Below are 22298 nucleotides of genomic sequence, written 5' to 3'. Positions count from 1 at the left end.
AATAAAATTAATTTTTCAGGGTCAAAAAAAGAAGTTTTTAAATGATACAAGAAATCTGAAAACAGAGACTGAGGGAAGAGGTCTCTAAACTGGAGAAAAGGTTCTCTCACCACTCATTGTCCAGAACCCTGTTCCTCACACAATTCAAAAGATAATCCTGATTTAAGAGGGTTGTCCTATCCCCCCAGAATTATCCATAACCATCAGAATGCTGGTACAGGCAAGGAGAGGAAAGAATAGAAAATAAGAAAACCAATGAGGAGGAAAGTTAAAGGATTCAGTACATGCTGAATTTCAGTGCAAATGTCCATATATACCAATGCCAAGAACTCTGAGAGATCTTAGGTATCATTAAGTATTATGACTGTTGATAATACATGGGGTAATTCCCACCTCTAATAATACTACAGGAAATACTACAGGTATCTCTAAAATATCCCTGTTCTAACTGTTCTTACTATCACTATTATCAGTATAACTGCCTACAGGATCCCAAGTAGCTGGTGATACCGTACGCAGAAAGTCTAGACCTAAAGTAAGAAAGACCTTCATTCAGATCTGGCCTCAGACCCTTCCTAACTGTGTGATCCTGGGCAAATCACTTAACCTCAGTCTGCCTCAATTTCTTCCCTATAAAGCAGGGATCACAAGGCACCTACCTTGCAGGGAGAGGATTAAATGAGATACATACATGTAAAACGCTTTGCAAACTTTAATGTGCTATATAAATGCTAGCTGTCATTATGATTATCATTACTGAAAGCTAAAAGTCCAAGGTTTCATAATAAGAGTTATAACCTTTGTCTCACACTGGCCAATACTAATTGCTTAAGATGGATGTGCAATGAGAGAAAAACGGCGTGGCATGTGCTGAGTGAGCCAGACCATGTGCTAGGTGAAGGGCCACATCAACTTCCAGGGCCCCTCAGATCCTGAGCAGCAACCTCTAGGACCCCCCAGCTCCCCTGCTGGGACCTGTCACCCCAGTATTCTCAGCAGCCACAGCTTCTGACAATCCAGAAAAGAAAGTTCTTGGACCAAAGTCCTTGGTACTCTCCAAAAGGGGAACTGGATACAATTTTGTCACCACAAATGATACTAATGAAGATCTATCGCTCTCTGCCCTGCCACTGCATAAGAAGGCTCACTGGCCCTTTTTCATTTCCCTTTGCTCGTAAATCATCCCCACATGCACACAATTAGGATACAAGATTCTAGAAAGAAGGAGCTGTCTCATTTTCCTGTAGAATTTATATGTAATAACTTTATATTTAATTTTGAACCATTTAGTCCAAAAACATTTATGAATTCCTTACCATAAAAACATACCCACATACTCCAATATACTGGAGCAGAGCAAGTGACCAACCTGTACCCTAAATGGAGTCAAAAAGTGGAAGTCCAGGTCTCTGCTCTCTACTAAATACCACGTAACTTCAATATTATGTATTGTAGAAGGCTCACTTTGTCTTGGCAATTTAGTTAAGTGTACAAGGACATCTCCTGGCCACTTGGAGGACTGCACAAACAAGACGCAAACAACACCAGCACCTTCAGAACTAGAGAATGCCCTAAAGATGATGGCCAAAGCCCTCATTTTACACTTGAGGAAGCTGAGGCCCAGACGGGGAAGTGACCTTTCCAAGCCCTCTCAGGAAGCAGGCGGCAAAGCTGCTCCTTTGAGGTGCAGCTCAAGTCCCGCCTTCTACACAAGTCTGATTCCTCCAAGTTGCAGCGCCTGTCCTCCCTTAGTTATAAGAGAAGCAAAAATAGTCAAGAATGAAGATATATACATTAGAAAATGTGGTGTTTTAGAGGCGCAGTGAATGTCAGAAAGCTAATACGCATCCAAGCCCATGTCATCAGGCACAAAGAGCACCACACTGGGAGGACCCAATTTCTCATTTGAGCTCCACCACCTAGAGCAGGTCAGCACCTTGCTGCCCCTCACATGGACTTTTTTACTTCAATGAATCCACATGATCCACGATTCCATACATGCTCTGGAGTCCTTCCTCGCTGTCCTTTAACACTTTTTGGATACTAGCCTGTGCAGCATTTGGGCTATGCACCTCTCCGATGGCCAGACCACCTCCTGTCCCAATAACAAATGTCCTTGACAATTTCTGGCATTCCAAGCACCTACCATAATTCCTCTCCAATGCTATTTGGATTCATTCATTCACTTTGTAAGAACCTACAACGGACAAGGCACTGTGTTAGCCACTCAGAACGCAAAGACAAATTGAAAAATAATCTCTACCCTCTACTTCTACTAGAGAAGCTGACACCCTCCTGCATCACCTGTAATTCATCCAACGACTTCTATTAAAAAGATGGCAGGCGCTCAGCTTCAGGCCAGGGACTAAAAGTATGTGTCCAGTGGGCTGGGCCTCCAGCTTCACAGCCTTCTCCTCTTTGCATAACTCCTCTCCACACAAAGGCTCCTCATGCTCAGCTCCTGTGAGATGTAGCTACTTCAATGTTCAGTTCCCCTACATTGAGGCTTGGTTGCCAGCCCCAAGCACTCTCTGGGCTGTTGATGCAATCAATATTTATTAGTCATCTACCCTGTACAAAACACTATGCTCGGTACCAGCAACACAAAAATGAAGAGAACACAGTCCCTGACCTCAGTCAACTTACAGTCAAGCGGAGGGGCTATTACATTTCCACAAACTGCTAGGAGACATGGGACTCAAAAGCAGTGTCCTCCCCATAGTCTTTTTGGGGGAGGGAAAGGAGAGTATGCTTCCCTCTCTCACCCAGGCTGGAAATACAGCAGCCACTCATGGGCCCAACCCCACTGATGACTGGCAAGAAGTTCAGACCAGCACTGTTTCTCCCTTGGGCAGCTTGGGGCCCACCCTATCTCCTCAAGCCTAGGGGCTCATCATATTAGTTGCCCAAGTTGGTGCCAACAGCTGTTGAGCTTTAGCTAAAACTCCCTGCCCACCCCAACTCAAGCAATCCTCCAGCCTCAACCTCCCCAGCAGAAGGGACCACCATCATGACTAGCTGCCACTGTGTTTAAAACCTCCTGCAATCTACAGTGCCATTCAGACAGTAGGTACTTAAATATCTGATAATGACAATGATAACAATAAGGTTCATTTTAGCCTTTGAGGACAGCCTTCATAACTAAAAGTATCTTGAGTCTTCTGTAGAGACCTTGCAGAGAAGGAGACTGAGTCCAGAAGGCCAGACCCAGCAGAGCAGAAAAGATATTATCAGGCACAACTAGACAGATCTAGTTCCTGCCTGGTCATCTGATCCTCTAGGCTTCCTCCGAAGTGCCTCCTAGTGCTTCTCTGAGCCGGACCCCACTACCCTTCCCCAACTTTGCTTCCTCTGATCCTAACTGTGGGCAAGTAGTAAAGAATGTCAAATTTACTTCTTTTATTTCCTGTATCCTCCATTAAAACCTACAATGCCATACGTTATGTTAGGTAGAGATAACTCTGGGTTCTCAAAGGTGATGCCAGGCTGCAGGAAACAGAAAACAATGTCTGACAAATTCTACTGTGTTAGAAAAGTCTGAAGTACAGCCTCAGGAAAAGAACATACTGGCTCATCACCAGCAGGCAAACCACTTGCTGAGTAATTCTTGAGATAAGAAAATTCATTAAATAAATAAAATTAAAGAAAGAAAGAAAAATACAAAATGGCACCCAGTTCTCTATGACCCTTACTACTTCTACTATGGCAGTGGTACAGTGCTAGACCAAACATACAGTTTCTAAGCCAGGTGAAAACTTAAACTTGGCTACTGGTACTAAACGTGAGGTCCTTGTCCAGTCACCAGTAAGTACATCTTGACATTCTCATCATAAATGAAACAAATACAAGAGTAACTTGCTCCCAAACACTCCCTGAGGAGGCTAATAAAGGAGCTGACACTCTTGCAAGTTTCATGAGACATTTAATGGTCATCTCATATTACAGAGCTAATAATAAGCATTTGCAAAAAAGCTACAATGAAAATAACTACAACTTACGTGTCTAAAACTATGGCAGAAGATAAGGAAGGACAGGAATTCTAAGAAGAATTTGTTTGAAGAATCACCAAGTTAAATCAATATATTAATACATGGGTATACATAAATGCAAAAGTCAGTACAGAGGAGAAACAAGAAACACGTTGGAAAACATGGTTCAGGAATAAGATGCAAGAGAAGAGAAAGTCAAGTAGACTAACTGGAACCTCTCACCTAAATATCATAAATACTTCTTTGGAAAAAAAAAAGTGCAGCATAAAATACACATTTAAGATATGGCCAATATGGTGACTTGTTTTGGTTGACGTTGTTTTGGGGGTTAGGAAGTGAGTTACTGAGTGGTGATAGAGATGTAAATAAAAAGTTCAATTTTGTTATTACCTCATTAAATTTAATATGCATCTTTAAAACTACGTAGCAGAAGTTGAAGGATACATATACAAACTTTTTCCTTATTCTCTGTAAATTGAAATGTTCTCATTTTTTAACAATTGATAAGTTTACAATAAAGAAAATTTTTTTAAAAATCAAGGTATTGAACATGGCAAGCATAAAGTAATATCACAAAAAATAAAACTGATTATTTGGGGTAGGGGGAGACTGAGGCAACCAGGGTTAAGTGACTTGCCCAGGCTCACACAGCTAGTGTCAAGTGTCAGAGGCCAGATTTGAACTTGGGTCCTCCTGACTCCAGGGCCGGTTTTCTATCCACTGCATCACCTTCATGCCCCTGACTGATTACTTTTAGAGACAGAAAATGACTGGTTACCAATGTGGGTGTCATTCCTCAGTCATCTAGATATAGTCAGAGCACTGATTATTTAGAAGATTAAAATTAATACCAAAATAGGAGAAAAATGAGAAAATATGATAAATAATTGAGGGACCAATTAAGAATATGAACATTATTGTAAAATATTAAAGAGGAAGATGGTGGAAGGTTCTTCAGTACCACCTCATAAAACAAGGAAATATCATGAAAGGAAAACTTATGTAACATTGAGTAAGTCACTTCTAACCTCCCTAGGTCTCAGTTTCCTCATCTGTAAAAGAAGGGAGTTGGGTTATACAGTCTCCAAGTTCCTTCCATTAGGATCTATGATCCTTTTGAAACAAGTTCACTGAAAGTTTGACAAGAGATCCCTTCAAGCTAAATTATTCCAAGAGAGTTTTTAAAGATGGACCTGGAAGAATGACAATGAAGAAATGAAACCTGGAAATGACCTTTCTGTCCTTCTGTGGTACAGTATTTCTGTACCACATGGCAAGAAGCACCTAAGATCCCAATGCATACATTGAAAGAACAGTTAGACCACAAAGGTGGGTTCATGTGGGAGGGCCACACAATTTCAAGGGCAATGACAGATCAGTTTTTAAGATAATTAAAGAAGAAAGGATAGCACATTTACTAAAAATCAGAGACCTTATTAATACCCAAAATAGCCCAAGAAAATAGCAGTAACTACTGACCCATCTGCCTTACTTTCCACCTTTACAAAATCTTTATGAGAAAACTCTATACATACTCCAAGGGGCTCCTTGATAAGGTTTAAGAAAGAGATAATCAATCTTTCACAAATTACAGTCTACAACAGACTACATCTTTATAGTCACACAGTCGACTAAGACGCAAAGAATACAAGATCTGATCGTGTTTAGTATTTGCTTCAGTAGAATAAAAAATTTGCTTCAGTAGAATAAAACACCACCTTAAAGGCTGTCCTCCAATAAGGTATCTCCCATACATATCACAAATCATTCAAGATTCCTTTTAAAGATATAACAGATAACTATCAGTGACCCAAATATACAGGGAGAAACTGCTCAGCAAAGGAGTGTTCCAGAATCGTGGAGAGTGTCTAGCAGTGAGTGCAAATGGAAGAGAAATTCCTCAGGCCTTCTATTTCTGGATGACGTGATATCTTTATTATGCCCCACTGAAAGATCCATAGTCGCTCTGTAGGAAATTGCACTGGCTTGAGACAAATTCAAAAGAAGTCAGCCTAATTATCCACACAAGAAAAACCTATCCATACAAGAATGCCTATTGTCATGTAGTTGGATGGACAAGTCATTAAAGTGGGTCAGCATGGATAGGTATGGTCCCAGAATTGAACATTGGAAGAGTAGGCTGAATTGCCTTTTGGAAATTATGCAGTAGTGCATTTAATGGCCCTGAGCATCTCCTTGAATTTACTAGATCTGTCTTTTTAACAACAATATTCTTCTGGTGATGCTGTAGGATTATGAGTCATAGAATACCACTATCTGAAAAAATTAAAATTGTTGGTCACTCAAAGAGCAATGGAGAGGTAAGTGATGGGTTTGACATAGTGTATTTAACCAACCAACCAAAAACTATACTGGAAAAAAAGAATAAAGGATGTTACCAGAGAGAATTATGTTATGTACAAAAGTAAAGAAAAGCCCTTTTTATTATGTGACCTTTTTAATATATATTATTGTAAAAATATGTGAATTTTGGAATTCACATGAGGTCAAGAGATTTCTAAGAACACCAGAGCAGCTGATGGCCCCTCTGTAGAGGATCTGTGGGAGGATATGGACAGGACTGCACAGGATGGGAAGGCATTGTCCAAAGTGTCCACAATGATGGGATCACAGATCCAAAAACATTTCACAGCTATTACCCATACAGCACCTAGGATGGGACAACTAGCAAAACGTTTTTTATGGGCTAATAAAGTCTTGACATTTATGGATATTTATGGCACTTACAAGACTCAGTTCTTGTATTCCTCTGTATCCCTACTAAGAACAAAAGAAACTCTAAGGAAAAGCAAAAATGTGCATAAAAACTTAAAATATAATTACACATTAATAGCCAAACTGCTTACTTCAGTCTAAGATAACTCCAAAGGTCTAAGTGTAAATGATAAATTTATTTTGAAATCTATGTACCGTGGAAGGTGAAGCTTTTTTAATATTACATAGCGTAGTTTGGCTTGTTTCTCTCTCGTCAGAGTAATGTGAACACGCCAGTAAGATACAGTTTTCTAATACTCACTCTGTCTTTATCATGCAGCATGTCTGCATAGGATGATCTAAAAAAAGATAAGAGAAAAAAAGACATTAGAAATCCCTGATTTAAAAAAAAATCCACATATTGGTACAGCGTCAGTTCAAGTCCTCCTCTGATAACTAATTAGAACTCAAAGAAGAACTGCAAAGGTCTCTCACAGGCTAGGCCAACAGCCATCAAGGCTGGTATATCCTACCAATCTATGAATGCTTGGAACAAGGATGCAGCCAATAAAAGACAGGACAAACCTCACCAAGAGCCAGATGACAAATTTTGGAGGGCAGAGTAATTTCTTTCTTTATGTTAAATTTTCCTTTCTAAAAAAAAAAATAAAATTAAAAAAAAAAAATTTTCCTTTCTTCTGAGAAAGGAATTTATAATTTTCATATTAATTGATATGACATGTGTAATGAATATACTAACAATTTAATTTTCTCAAGAACTGCCTCTCTGTCTTGGGAGTGAGTCAGAGCTCACAATGCAGTTTAAACTGATTAATCAAACCTCTGACAATGCTCACAATCACTGAACCCTAAGAGAAGTGAATCAAAGACTGAAGAACCCATTCCTGTCACGGAACTCTGGTTCTATACTCTAGGGGAGGTGGTCAAAATCCCCAAAGCCTTGACTCCAGAACTGTTGTATTGTGGGATTTGTAGGTTTCTGGTGGAAAACCACTAAATGACTGTTTGTAATCCACCTTTCCTCCTCCTTTCCCAGTCGTGACTTAAATATATAACCTATGCTTTGAGAACATTTCTCACTCTGAAACTGATTAATTAAACTACTTGATTACTGGCACTCCCATCTCTAGGTCTGCTTTGTGCTGCTCTGAGCATTCTCAGGTTAGAGACTGGCTCAGTAAAAATCCTGTTAACATTTCTAATCAGCAAAAATGTACCTTCTCTCCCTCCTATACTCTTCAATTTCTTAACTGGGTAAGAAAACAAAACAAAATCCATTATAAACATATATAATCCACCTGGTCCACACTGGCCATGTCCAGAAACATGTCTCACTCTGCATTCACCTCTCCATCATGAAATGAGTGGCATGTTTCATCAGGAGCCTTTGAAATCTAAGGTGGTCACTACACTGATCAGCATTCCTAAGTCCTTCAAAGTTGTTCTTCTACAATGTTATCATCATATAAATTGTTTTCCTTGTTCTGTTCACTTCACTTTGTGACACAATAATTAATGAAACCATACACCAAAGGCTTAGAACACTGATATTTACCAATGAAAGGTGAACCCCCAACAGTGAAATCACAGCGCTGATATATCCCTGAATGTGTGTTCTCATGTGCCCATTCCCTAATTATGCTACAACATTTCAAGGGTTAATAATATTGCTGGGGTAGGCATTTCTTCCACTAAAGCAGATCCCCATCCCTTTTAACACTCTGACAGTCTCTGAGAGATGCTGTAGCTAAAAATGTCATCACGCTGGTAAGAAGTCTCCAAACACACAGCTGGGCTCGTCTACAGATCTATGCTGCTGAGCACAGTACATGGCACACAGTGGGCATGTAGTAAATGCTGACTGATTAATGTTGCAAAACCTATGCTCAAAGCCCTCTCGGTGTAAGCAGGCCTGCCAGAACTTCAGTAGCAGGCCATACCATGTGAGAACCCAGGATCACTCACATCTATGCCACAGTGAGACAATGGAGGTAGACGTTCGTGGAGACCATGATAAATAACTATTAAACTGCATTCATTTAGAAGATGGGACTCCGTATAACTAGAGGGCAACATAATGATATAATTTTACATTTATATAGTGATCTACCATCCACAAAATGCTTTCCTCTCAACTTTGTGAGGTAAGTAGTGTACTATTGTCCCTATTTCATAGATGGGGAAATCAAGGTCCCAAGACATCATGTAACTTCTCAACAGTCATCGTATGTGTGTCAGATTCAGATTTTCTGATTTCGAATGACATGCTCTTTCCACGTTTATCTTCAGAGGACACTGAGGATAAATATTAAGGTTCCATAAGCATATTCATTCTCGGTGATGGAAACGCAGGCTAATCAAGAGCTCTTCCCAAGAAGACTGGCACACTGATCCTATCTGGCATCACTGCAGCATGATTTAAGTTTATCTTCCCAAGGGAAAAACCAGCCTAAATTATCATGACTCACATAATCTAAAAGCTTCCATCAAGGGCTTTGAACCTACATATAACTCACTCTTGGGAATACAAATAAGGACACATGAAGAATTCACAGAATCACAGAATTTTAAAGCTGAAGGGGACTTCAGTCTATTCTATTCTCATTCTCTCATTTGATAGAAAAGCAAACTGAGACCCAAGGTTGGACAGAAGCAGTACCAGAATTCACATCCCTCATTCCTAGACCAGTGGGATTTACTATGTCATATTGCTTTACAGAGCCTGGAAAAGGCATGGATTTCTTACACCCAGCTCTAGAAGGCCTTAATCTCCATACTCTTTCCCAAAAAAGAATAGGGTTGGTTTTTCCCAGGCACATCAAGGTTTCAAAGAAAAATATTTCTCAAGGTGGAATACTTCCACCTTGTTTGAAGTTAAATATTCAAACCTAGACCATACCTACTATAGTATCTAGGGACTTTTCCATTGTGGAACATCTAGGCTCAGCTAGAAATTACCCTCTTCTCTTCTCAATACTTAAGATATTTATGTGACCTATTCCTATTTTTCTAGGGCCCCACCAGTACAAAATTTCTACATATTTCCTAGGCTGTACTACAATATGGAAATTTAAGATATAATACTGTGGTTCATTCTGAAATAGCTCAGGGGTTGAGGGGCAAGGAGAAAGAAATGCATAGTTCCATTCCAGTCATTCTAAACCATATGATAAATGCATTCTAATTTCAGCTGAATGTGTAGATCTTTAAAATTCATAAACATCACCACCATAAACTCTCCTTTCCCTTTTGCTGTACTCTACAAGACTAAGAATGTTAGAACTAATACAAAATATCTATCTATTTACATGGATTCATAGGATTTAGAGCAGGAAGAGATCTTAAGATTTTACCTAATTTAACCTCTTCATTTTATAGATGAAGAAACTAAGGTCGAAGAAGTCCCAAGATTTGCCTACTATTATACCTTTGGTTAAGAGCAGAATCAGAGCAAGACTTTCTGACTCCAAAGCCAGGGTCTTTCCCAATACACTAGGCTCCACATTTTTCCATCAATTCATAGTTCGGAGCCTATACATTAGTTTATTCTCTGTACACCTGTAATATGACTATTACTACAATGCCATGAAACAAAGGTTGGCTCAAAAAGGTTGAAAATTCTGTGAGTGGGCATAAGAAGCAATGAGACCTGACAAGGAGGGGTGGCCCATCCAAAGAAGCACCCAGATCATCCAAGTGAGCTGCCTGCCTCGAAGAGGCAAACATTCAGGGATGAGATTTAACACTATGGAGCTGATCCCTATATTGAATGTCTAGCAAGGACAGAATACAGGCAACAGAACAGTCTGCTTCTATTTCTGCTACAAAGGGATCTCAAAAAAATTTCAAAACTACATGCATGAAGCACTGCTCTATCCCTGGTGTGTGATCTATTTGGCTCCATCACATAAATTCCATGGCCGTTAAGTTAATGGCACTATAACTATTCAACTGTAACTGAAGCTCAGTTACCCCACCTTGCAATCTCCTGGTGATAATCGTAGTGCTCATCCTCCTCCAGCCACTCCACGGAGCCTGTTGTTGGGTTCGCTCGCCCACAGAAGACCTTCATGGTGCCAATTAGACCATCTGGTTTTTAGTGCAGAAAAAAGAGCTCTCTTGAGTTGATTTTAGCAGAGGAACTCGTGCTTTGGTCCACTTATCAGAAACCTATTCACACATAAGACCCCGAAAATAAAGCAGAGAAATATAAATCAACATGCTAACATAGCACAAACCATCCTATCTTCAAAGAGTCCCAATGAGAATAGCTAATCAACATGATTCAGTTTTTATTTCTTGAGCTTTAAAGAAGTCTTTGATTATTTGCAAGATTGTTAAACATATGTTCACTATAGCTTAAATCCAGTCAGCAAACACTGTAAAAAGGTCTACAGGAATAAAGGGTTAGGCTAAGGGTCAACAACTGCAGTAGCTATGAAAGGAATAAAACAATGTTCAAGATATAGTACAACCAGGATAAACAAAAGCAGGAGAAAGGGGAGAAACCGTAATGGGAAAAAATGGAAAAAGAAAGGAGGAAACAAAACGATAAAGAAGGACAGGGAAAGGGGAAAAAATACACTAGAGAAGAAAAGAAATGTCACCAATAATTGCACTTTATCCTGAGAAATACAAAGATACCAAATAATTGTAATTCAAATGGCTAACTTTCTACTAAGGAATATTTGTTCACATATATAAAATCCAAAGACTACAATTATGCCCATTATTTTCTTTCATTGTCGAAAGTAAACTTACTTGATACTAAACCTGTCTACGTATGTGGATCTGAAATAAACAGGGAAAGACAGACCATCTTCTCTACATTTAGTCCACATGAAATCACAATTAGTTGTCAAAGCTTGTACATTCTGCCTCTATAATGCCTCTCATAATCCACACCCTTTCTATATCCATCACTACTATCATGATTCAAGCCCTATTTGTCACCAAGAATATCACAATTGTTTCCCAACTGGTGTCCCCACCTCCCACCCATAGTATAACAGCACTGTCTACCTGTACTGCAATTATTTTGCTAAATCATAGCTATCATACCCTTGGTCTACAATCTTCAATGACTCCCCATCAACTACCTAAATCTCTATATGGATCTCTTCCTCTCTATAGGTCCATGATTTTCACTGACAATTCTGTGTAGTATTCCTGGGAATTTAAAAATATATTTTCGATGATTCGTTAAAAACAGCACCACAAGGCCCACTTTTGCCTTTGGATAAATTTTTGTTGCTTACAGTCAATTTAGAAAATATCCTTTTCCCACCTATCTGGTTATCTTTCTCTTCCCCTGTCTTAAATTCAGAAGGACACACTGTGACAGCCATGAACTACTCCTAAACTCCCCTCTCCTGGCAGAATCTAAAAGCTTCAGGCAGAGCTGGGGAGGTTCTAATACTTTGTCTTCCACTTCACTAGAAATTCTGAAGATCAAAACTAAATTCCTGCCTTACAGTTTCAGTTAATTACCAAAGAATAAGATAAAAGCACAATATACAATATTTAGATTACACTTAGGCCATTTTTAATGCTCTTCTATAAAAGTTACTTAAACTACTTCTTTTGAATATGAATGAAAATAAAAGCACAACCTCCTCAACTTTGAATTCAAGGTCATTCAAAATATATGCCTTAGCCTAGTTTTCTAGCATTCCTCTATATGAAGTTCCAGAAACCAGAATAATCTCGTCCATGAATGTGCTATACTTTCCTACTTTTACTCATGAAATAGGACTCACTAAAATTTACACAGAAGTTAAAGGTTTACAAAAGCACCCTATATACTTTATCTCACTGGATCCTCACATCTGTGCTATGAGGTTGACAGTGAATATGTTGCCTCATTTTATAAATAAGGAAATAAGATTCTGATTTGTGACCTGCTCATTGTCATACAGCTAGTTTAAGAGACCAAATTTGAAGACCAGCCTTTTCTGACTCCAAAACCACACTATGCTACTTCCCCAGTCTCCAAGTCTTTCTTAGCCATATCTACCTGTCAAAATCCTACTCATCATTCAAGTTTGGGTCCCAAAGACAGCTCTCACAGGAAGGGTTCCCTGATACTTTCCAACTACGTGACCTCTCTGAAGTCCCCCTGAAGCACCTTGTTCGCACAGAAGCAGCCTGGAATTCTAGAAAAGGCACTGAGCTTGGAACAAAGACAGAAATCAAGTTTACACTAAGGGTCCATCATTTACAAATTCTGTGACCAAATTAAGCGCAAAGAACTTATGAGTCTCATCTGTCAAATGTGAATATGGGAATAGCCCTTGTGCCACCTACCTCACAACGTAAATGGAGTTAAAGTGCTTTAGAAATAGCTATCCTTTAAAATGAAATCAACTAAAAACTGTGTAATTATGATTCCCAAGTCTGGCTCCAGAAGAGTTGACAAAATGTACCTCCTTCCCCTCTTCACAAAAGTTAAGGATTACAGCTGTGGAATGCTGCCAAAGAGGAGCTAAGGCACTAGTTAGTTTTATTTATGCTTTTTTTTCCTCTTTTTTAATCTTTGTCTCATTGGATGGATCACTGAGTAGGAGAATGGGAGAGGATATTCAGGAATAAAGCTGATATAAAAGCAAAAAAATCAATAAAAATAGTATTAATTTTAAAAGCAATGTGAATTATTAGTATTTATCCTTAGGCAATGACATGCCTCAAGGCACGGCATTTATATTTTACTTTGCATTAGTTACTTGTGTGTTTCTCTTATCATCACACTACCCCAAACCCCCACTACTAGATTATAAACTTTTTGAAAGCAGGGACCTACTCCTTTTTCTAACTAAAGCACCTCACACTAAGTTCTCAATAATTAGTAACTAAATCAATCACCTGAAGGCTTTTCTCAGAAAAAAACAAACAAACCTCTATTCAAGAAACACTAATTAAGTACCTACACTGTGCTAAATATTGGGGAAGCCACAAAATTTAGGTTAGACAGCACCATGGAACTTACAGGTAAGAGACAAATACAGGCAACTCTACTACAAAGTGTCCTAGAAGGTCTGAGGAGGAAAGCCATTACACACTTAAGAGGATTGAGGAAGGCTTCATGTGGGAGGCTTTGAATTAAAGGAAGAGTAAAAATTCAACAGGCTAAAAGAAAATGGAAGACATTCCAAACACAGGGAACAGAGATCAAGGAGAAAGAAGGAGAAAAGCACATAACCTGCTCAGAGGTAGAGAGCAACATTTTAACCACAGCATAATCTGGTACAGAAGGAAGTATCAATAAAATTGGAAGGGTAAAGCAGTAACAGACTGTGGAGAGTCTCAAATACTGATAGATAATCAACTTCACATGATGAGACAATAAAAAAATTCCACAATTATGAAAATGGAAGAATACTCTCTCCATTTATTCTTAGAGAGAAATAGGAGAATCAGAAAGATGAACAGGGTTAAGGGAAAAATAATAGGCTAAGTTTTAGATGTAGTGAGTTGAGGTGCTGAAGTGACATACAATTTGAGATATTCTATAGGAAGTTGAATATATAGGTTCAGAGTTTACAAGAGAAATGAAGACTAGAGATAGATATTTGGAGATCATGTGCCAGAGTTAATAGTTGAAGCCAAGAAGCAAATGAGATTGCCAAGGGAAAAAACCTAGGAAAGAGAAGAGAGAGACAAAAACAGAAAAGGTGAAGGGGTCATTAGAGGATAAGAAAGGACTACAAAGGTAGGATGGATGCACCAGGGCCTAGGTGTCATCTTCACCATCTCTCACCCTCACATCCAATCTGCTGCCAAAGGCTATCGATCTCACCTTTGCAACATGTCTCCAAAGTCTCCTCTCCCCTGACACGGCCCCCTCCTGTGATTGGATCATTGTAACAACCTGCAGGTGCACCTGCCTGCCCTAAGTCTCTCCCTCATCCAGTCCCTCCTCCACTCAGCCACTCAAGTGATTTTCCTAAAGCTCAGGTCTGATCATGTCACTCCACTCCTCAATAAACTCCAGTGGCTCCCTACTGCCTCCAAGAGCAAATCCAAATGCAGTTTGGCATTTAAAGCCCTTCATAACCTGGTCCCCTCCTTCCTTGCCACCCTTCTTACATGTTGTACCCTAACATACACTCTTCAACCCAGTGACACCGACCTCTGTCTGATCCACATACAAGATACTCCCACCTCCTGGCTCTTGGCATTTTCTCTGGCTGTCCCCATAACTGGAACATTCTCTCTTCTCTTCTGTACCTCTTGGCTTCCTTTAAGACCCATCTTCTACGAGAAGCTTTTCCCAAGCCCTCTTAAATTCAGTACTTTCCCACTCTTATGTTTTATTTAGCCCTTATATAAATTGTGGTACATATCTGTTTGCATGTCTCCCCCATTAAATTGTAAGATCCTTGAAGGAAGGGGCTGCCTTTTGCCTCTTTCTTATCCAGAAACTTAGCACAATTCCTGGTACATAGTAGGCACTTAATCAATGTTTACTGACTGAATTAATGACCAAGAGAGTATAGAATCTGAAACCAACAGAGATGGGAGATAGTCATAAGTATGGCCAAGTCAAAATCAGTTTGAGGATGAGGACTTAAAAGAATCCGCTGTCCAGCTTGTAGGATAAGAACTCACTATTTAACAAACACTGCTGGGAAAACTGGAAAACAGTATGGCAGAAACTAGGCGAAGACCACCATCTCACACCCTATAACAAGATAAAGTCAAAATGGGTACATGATTTAGGTATAAAAGCTGATGCTATAAATAAACTAGGAGAGCAAGGAATAGTTTACCTGTCAGTTCTATGCAGAAGGGAAGAATTTATGACCAAACAAGAGATGGAGAATGTTATGAAATGCAAAATGAGTGGTTTTGATTACTTTAATTGAAAAGCTTTTGCACAAACAAAGCCAATGCAACCAAGATTAGAAGGGAAGCAGAAAGCTGGGAAACAATTTTTGCAACTAGTATCTGATAAAAGCCTCGTTTCTAAAATATATAGAGAACTGAGTCGAATTTATAAGAATGCAAGTCATTTCCCAATTGATAAATGGTCAAAGGATATGAATAGGCAGTTTTCACAGGAAGAAATTAAAGCTAACTATAAGGAATATGAAAAAATGCTCTAAATCACTATTGATTAAAGAGATGCAAATCAAAACAACTCTGAGGTGCCACATTACACCTATCGGATTGGCTAACATGACAAAATAGGAAAATGACAAATGTTGGAGAAGCTGTGGGAAAATTAGAACACTAATTCTTTGTTGGTGGAGCTGTGAATTGATCTAACCATTCTGGAGGGCAATTTGAAAGTAGGCCTATAAAATTGTGCGTACCCTTTGACCCAGCAATACCACTTCTAGGTATCCCAAAGACAACCACTTTTAGGTATTCCAAAGAGATCATAAAAATGGGAAAAGGACCCCCATGTACAAAAATATTTATAGCAGCTCTTTTTGTGGTGGCCAAGAAATGGAAAATGAGGGGATGCCCATCAATTGGGGAATGGCTGAACAAGTTGTGGTAAATGAACATAATGGGATACTACTGTGCTTATAAGAAATGTCGAACAAGCAGACTTCAGAAAAATCTGGAAAGGCTCATATGAACTAATGCTGAGTGAAGTCAGCAGAACCAGGAGAACATTATACACAGTAACAGTCACATAGTTCAATAACTAACTTTGAAAGATTTAACTCTTCTCAGCAATACAAGGATCTAAGAAAACTCCAAAAGAATCATGATGGAAAATGCTATCCACATGCAGAGAAAGAATTTTGGAGTCTGAATGCAGAAAGAAGCATACTATTTGCTCTCTTTTTCTTTTTTTGTTTTGTGTCTTCTTTCTCGTGGTTCTAATTTTTCTTTACATCATGACTAATGTGAAAACATGTTTACTATGAATGTATAACTAGAGCCTTTATGAGACTACATGCCTTCTTGGGAAGAGGGGAAGAAAGAGAGGGAGAGAAAATTTACAACTTAAAATTTTATGGAAGTAAATGCTGAAAATAAACTAATTATCAAAAAAAAAAAAAAAAAGGAAGGTCACAGGATGGCTGAGATATGGGGTGAGCAGCTGTGGATTCCAGCCGTACAGGTGTCTGTCTATGTGTTGTAGTTGCTTACCAACTTCACACATGGGAAGAACAATCAATAAAAACATTAATGCAAAGGTCACCTGGGGGTTTGTTTTTAGCAAATATATATATTTTCCTGCTATAAAGTCATTAATTCCTGTGAATAAATCATATGTTTGAATCATTTAACAAATTTTTTTTTAAAAAAGAGTCCACTAGAATCAGGATTCTAATCAGGAATTAATAATAATCTTGGGAGAAGCAATTTCAGTGCATTGATCAAGCAAAATACATAAATAAGCAAAGGGAAGTACTGGGTACAGAAAACATTTGAAAGAACTTTAGCAATAAAGGAGTTGAGATAGCACAGTATCTGGAGAGACTAAAAGAATCAAAGGAAGTTTTGTTTTGTTTTTTTTAAAGATTGAGAAAACCTATCCATGTGCAGTGTGCACACAGAGAAACAAGGGAAAAAGAAGAGGTTCAAGAAGCATGAGAGAGAGAGGCAACGGCAGTCAAAGCTTAGTCAAAAAACAAAGAGAATGAGCTCAAGGGTGCAAGTCTTAGTGATGACTAGGGATCCTCCTTCTCTGACCAAACAAGGAGAAAAAAATAGTGTGCTGATGTTGAAAGGTTTTTATGGAATGGGGAAGGGTAGCTGAGAGAGTTCAGGACAGAAAGGCTAAATAGTACTCAGGAAGTTGAAGGTTCAGTCATCTTCTGTAAATGTGGGGAACAAGCCCTGTGGCAAATGTGCCTCAGATTACATGGAAGGCATCTTCAGGGAAGGTCATTCCAGAATTCTCTCCAGACAAACTGGAACTGAGCTCCTCAGCCTTTGAAGGGCACCCCAGGAATTGCTGTGACAAACTGCACAGTAGTGACTTCAGCTCCACTGACGACAGTCTTTTGAGTCAGCCTTTTCTGCATTCCCTTCAGTACCTCTAAACACTGACGGCCAAACCCATATTCCTCGCCTCACTAACTTCTTACTTTCCCTGTCTCACCAACTACCTAGCCCTCAACGAGAGTACTTCTCCTGCTACTGCTTCTTGGATCTTCCGCCTTCTTTTGTTCCTTCATTGTCTCTTCCTTGGGTCCTTCAAGTTCCAACTCTTCTCCTCCTTCAGCTTCTTAAGTCCTCCTACTTTTCCTCTCTCCAAATTCAGTCTGTCTTCTACAGTTTCAAAGTCCTTCAAATAACCTTCACAACTGCTCATCTTCTTCATCAGCCCAAATCCTTTTCCCATGCCTGCCCCTTCTCCCACATAACCTACTGTTTCAGAAAGTGGGAAATAATGGAGTCACCCTTCCAGGGATCTTCTCAGTCTTAAAATCACCATGGGGAATACTGGATAAACAGAAAGTCTGCCTACCCTTCACCTAAGGCAGTCTTCTAGCCCTTAACTGACAATACTATTTCTGACTGTAATGAGAGAGAGGGACAACCAGATGAGACACCTATAAAAAAGTCTCTCATTCTTAGTCCGTTCTGCCATTCTTTATGCAATAAACATTTACTTTTTGTTCTTTGAATCCTTAAAACACTTCCAATAATAGCTAGCATTTATATGGCACTTCAAGGTTTGTAAAGCACTTTACAAATATCACCTCGTTTGAGCCTCATGACAACCCTTGGAGGCAAATGCTATTTTTATCCCCATTTTACAGATGAATAAACTGAGGCAGAGATTAAGTGACCTGCCCAGCATCACACAGCTGGTAGGTATCTGAGGCTGAATTTAAACTCAGGTCTTCCTGACTCCAGGCCCACTGCTCTACCCACTGCACTATAAAGCTGTCTTCCCTGTGGCTCAATACAGACTCACTTGGGTTTTATATTTGCTATCATACTTTTTTCTTATTTAATCAGCCAGCATGGTCATAAAATCCCTGCTGAACTCAGAATCAAAAATGACTTGAATTCAAAGCTTACCTCTAACCCACACTAATTATTCAAACATTAAGAAGTCATTTAATGTAAGCTTCAGTTTCCTCATCTGCAAAGGATAGACTACTTAGAGTGAGAAGTCAAATGGCAGAGTCAACCGACATCTGGCCTGGCAGGCAGGAAGCCTGCATTTTGACACCTTCGCTGCATGACCCTGAGCAAATCACTTACTCTCTCACAATCACACACTGTGAGTCAATAAGCATTTATTAAAAGCTAACTATGTGCCAATACTGTGCTAAGCACTGGGGAATAAAAGAAGGGCAAAAAAACAGTCTCTGACCTCAAGGAGTTCACACTAATAGGGAAGACAGCAAGCAAGCAAACATGTGCAAACAAGATACATACAGGATAAAAAGGAAATGAGAGAGGGAAGGCATTGGAATGAAGAGGCCTTGAGAGAGCCTTCCTATGGAAGATGGGATTTTAGTTGAGATTTAAAAGAAGCCAACAGGAAGCAATGAAGAGGAAGAGTATTCCAGGTATGGGAACAGAAAGAAAAAACATCTGCAGTTGAGAGACAAAAGGTTGTTTTTGTGAAATAGCAAGGACATCAGTGTCACTGGATCAGAGAGTATGTTGATCAGACTAGGTTACTGAATCAAAGAATTGTGTCAGGGATGTAAAGGGGGAGAAGACGGAGGCCTAGGTTATAAAGGGCCTTGAATGTCAAGCAGAGAATTTTGCATTTGATCCAAGAAGTGATAGGGAGTTTAAGTGAGTAGGGGAGTGACATGACTTTAGGAAAGTGACATCACTTTAGGAAAATCATTTTGTCAGATAAATGGAGGATGGATTGGAATAGGCAGACACTTGACGCAGATATATCCACCACCAGCAGGCTACTGTCATAATTCAGGCATGAGATGATGAAGGCCTACTCTAGAGTGGTCAAAGTGTCAGAGGAGAAAAGGGAGAATATTGGCAGGATGTTGCAGAGGTGAGATTAACAAGCTTGGCAACAGCCTAGATATGAGGAAGGAGGATGAGAGATAGTGAGGAGTCAAGGATATATGGTACCCTCAACTGTAATACGGAAGAGTGGAAGAGGACGTAGGTGGAAAGATAATGAGTTGTTTCGAACATATTGAATTTAAAAGGTCTACTGGACATCTAGTCTGAGATGCCTGAAAGGCAGCTGGAGATGCAAGACTGGGAGTCAGCAGACAGGTGGAGCAGGAAAGGAGAGTCAGCATAGAGATGGTAATTAAATCCATAGAAACCGATAAGATTACCAAGTGAGGTAGAAGATGGTCCAGGTCATAGTTCTGTGGGACATCCACTGTTAGTAGGCATGATCTAGATAAGGTTCTCACAAAGGAGACAGAGAAGAAAGAGTCAGACAAGCAGGAGTAAGGACCAGGAGAAAGTGATGTCCTGCAAACCTAGAGAGGAGGGAATATCAAGAAGAGAAGGGTGATCCGAGAGTGTTACAAGTTGCAGAGATGTCAAGAAGCATAAGGATTGTGAAAAGGCCGATGGCTACGGCAATTCTAGGAAGTCAGTCTTGCAGGCCACTAAGACACTGCATTGCATAGAAGGTACCAACCTAGAGTAGAAGAAAATTCATCACCAAAAGCACCCTCTACCTTTGACATAAGAGATCCAGGGCCATCCATAGAGTTGTTTTGAGGAGCTGTAAACCATTTTTGTGAACCTTAAAGCACCAGTCCTATTAGTGGAGAATTATTACGAATAGTATGCGGAGATAAGCATCACTTTATTGTTGACAGACTGGCCAAACAATACAGCACCTTGAGGCGACTGATATTGTGCTCCCACATGATGGCTCATAAGTGATACCAATGAACATGTTCAAACAACTGTTTTTTTCTTCAAGACCATACCTTAAACCTGAAGATAGAAGACAGAGGGAAGAAGAACATGACATGTTTGGGGCACACTGGGGAAAAGTTTGATTTATGTATAAGAGTAGAAAGGCAAGAAAAAACAGGCAGGATTCAGACTGTGGAGGCCCTAAAGGAGTTTGGACTTAAAGCATTGCTTACAATGGGTAATTAAGGAGTTTTTGAGGATTTCTCAAGGTTAGAAATGTTGGTAAAAAAATGAAAAAGTATTACTGCCAAATAACATGGAGCCAAAAGCTTGGGTGCAGATGAGACTACAAATACTGGTTGAGGATACTGGGAAATGACAGGGTTTGGGTTGGTCAGCTTGTTCTCCTTGAAGGGACTATGCTTTTATACCCCATAGTGTGCCTCTCCCTTCCCCCATCAGTTTGCAGTATAAATATGGAAGTTCTTAGAGTCAGCAACTAAGTTTCCCCTTTGTCTTTGTATCACACAACACTTAGCACCATATTTGGCTTCACTGATGCACTAGGAGTGATTTAAAGTTTTCAAAAACATCTATCATCCTGGCTCTAATTCTTATTAAGTAGGTGGCCTTGGACATTAACCCCTCTGAATCTCATTTTCCTCTTCTGTAAAATTCGGACAGCAGTCCACGTGACCGACAATGTCTCACTTTAAGTGACCTTATGATCTCTCAAGAAGACAGGGAGGTGCAACAGGTATACCCCATTTCACAAGTAAGGATCACCACCAGGATTTGAGCTTAGATAATTCACTCCAATTTCCTCTTCGAGCCACAATTAAATGCTGACCAAATCAATCACTAAACCAATCAATGCCTCAGTCTGTCATCCCTCCAACTCGTCACACAGATTTTCCTGGTTACAATTGTGCATCCCTACCCAGGTTGTCTCTGGAGTGGCAGGGGAAGGTGCCAGGCGGGCATTCCTTTCTTGGATGGAGCTCCTGGAATCTCTAGGCACAGCCCCAGGCGAGGATCGGACTGTACCACCCACCCACGCGTGGCTCTCTGAGGGCACCTGGGTGCTGTGCTGAGGTTCTCGGCCCCGAAGGAGCTCACATTCTCAGGGGGAGTTAACAGTCCCGGCTGCTCTCCGCGACTCCCAGCTCCGCCGTTGCACTGGCTTTGGGGGGTCTTCGGGGGTTAGGGGTCGGAGATTAGCCATTTGCTGGGGAAAGACCCCACCCTTACAGATAAACGAGGCACGGCTAACCGAGGGTGAGATGTGTTCTACATTTTTGGGGGCTCAATTATGTGGGGGAACAAGGGGTGGTTTTCACTTTTATAAGTAGAACAAGAGTGGAAAGGGGAAGGGCCCCCCCTGGGGATGCGTCAGAGAACTTCGCCCGGGGTCACGCTGGGAGGTGCGTCCAGTCTTCAGACTCCCCAGGCCTAGAACAAGGCCCCAGGGCAGATCCCGGGGGTGCTGGAGGGAGGGGCTCCGGTGCGGGCGCGCCCCCCGACCACCTGGGGTTCCTCTTTCCGGCGGGCGGCCCCAAGGGCAGGGACCCTCCCCTCGGCCCCCCGTTGCGGCTCCGCCCCCCCCCCCCCCCCCAGGGAGAGGCGAGGGGACGACCGGGGCCCAAAAGGTGTGAGGGGGGGGCATCTTAAGCTCCTCCGTCCTTCGAGGACCGCCCCCCCTCCGCAGGCCCTCCTCCAAACGGGCCCGAAGCTGGGAGCCTCCCCTCCATCCCCGAGCCGCTGCGGCCTCCTCCCCTGCGGCCCGTC

The 22298-nt window shown here is 40.6% G+C and overlaps 1 protein-coding gene across 9 annotated transcripts in view; it reads right to left on the bottom strand.

Moving 5' to 3' along the window:
- The window catches only part of PRMT7 (protein arginine methyltransferase 7), a 69240-nt gene that overhangs the window by 46663 nt on the left and 279 nt on the right, over positions 1 to 22298 (bottom strand). For 2 of the 9 annotated variants that reach the window (XM_072636154.1, XM_072636160.1), the window contains exons 2-3: positions 10703 to 10895; positions 7027 to 7063 (exon numbers count right to left, since the gene is read on the bottom strand). The exons of 1 other annotated variant lie outside the window; for it this stretch is intronic. In XM_072636154.1, coding sequence (XP_072492255.1) covers positions 7027 to 7063; positions 10703 to 10797 — 132 coding nt within the window. In that variant the 5' untranslated portion in view covers positions 10798 to 10895. Of the gene's footprint in view, positions 1 to 2146; positions 2165 to 6920; positions 6990 to 7026; positions 7064 to 8023; positions 8710 to 10702; positions 10896 to 21450; positions 22061 to 22298 lie in introns of those variants that run through there. 6 more of the 9 variants (XM_072636159.1, XM_072636153.1, XM_072636156.1 and 3 more) reach the window with 5 other exon arrangements.

The sequence above is a fragment of the Notamacropus eugenii genome, chromosome 1, assembly GCF_028372415.1.
Source record: "Notamacropus eugenii isolate mMacEug1 chromosome 1, mMacEug1.pri_v2, whole genome shotgun sequence".
Classification (NCBI taxonomy): domain Eukaryota; kingdom Metazoa; phylum Chordata; class Mammalia; order Diprotodontia; family Macropodidae; genus Notamacropus; species Notamacropus eugenii.
Note: the sequence above shows the minus strand (reverse complement) of the source record. Positions and strands in the feature narration are given on the sequence as shown.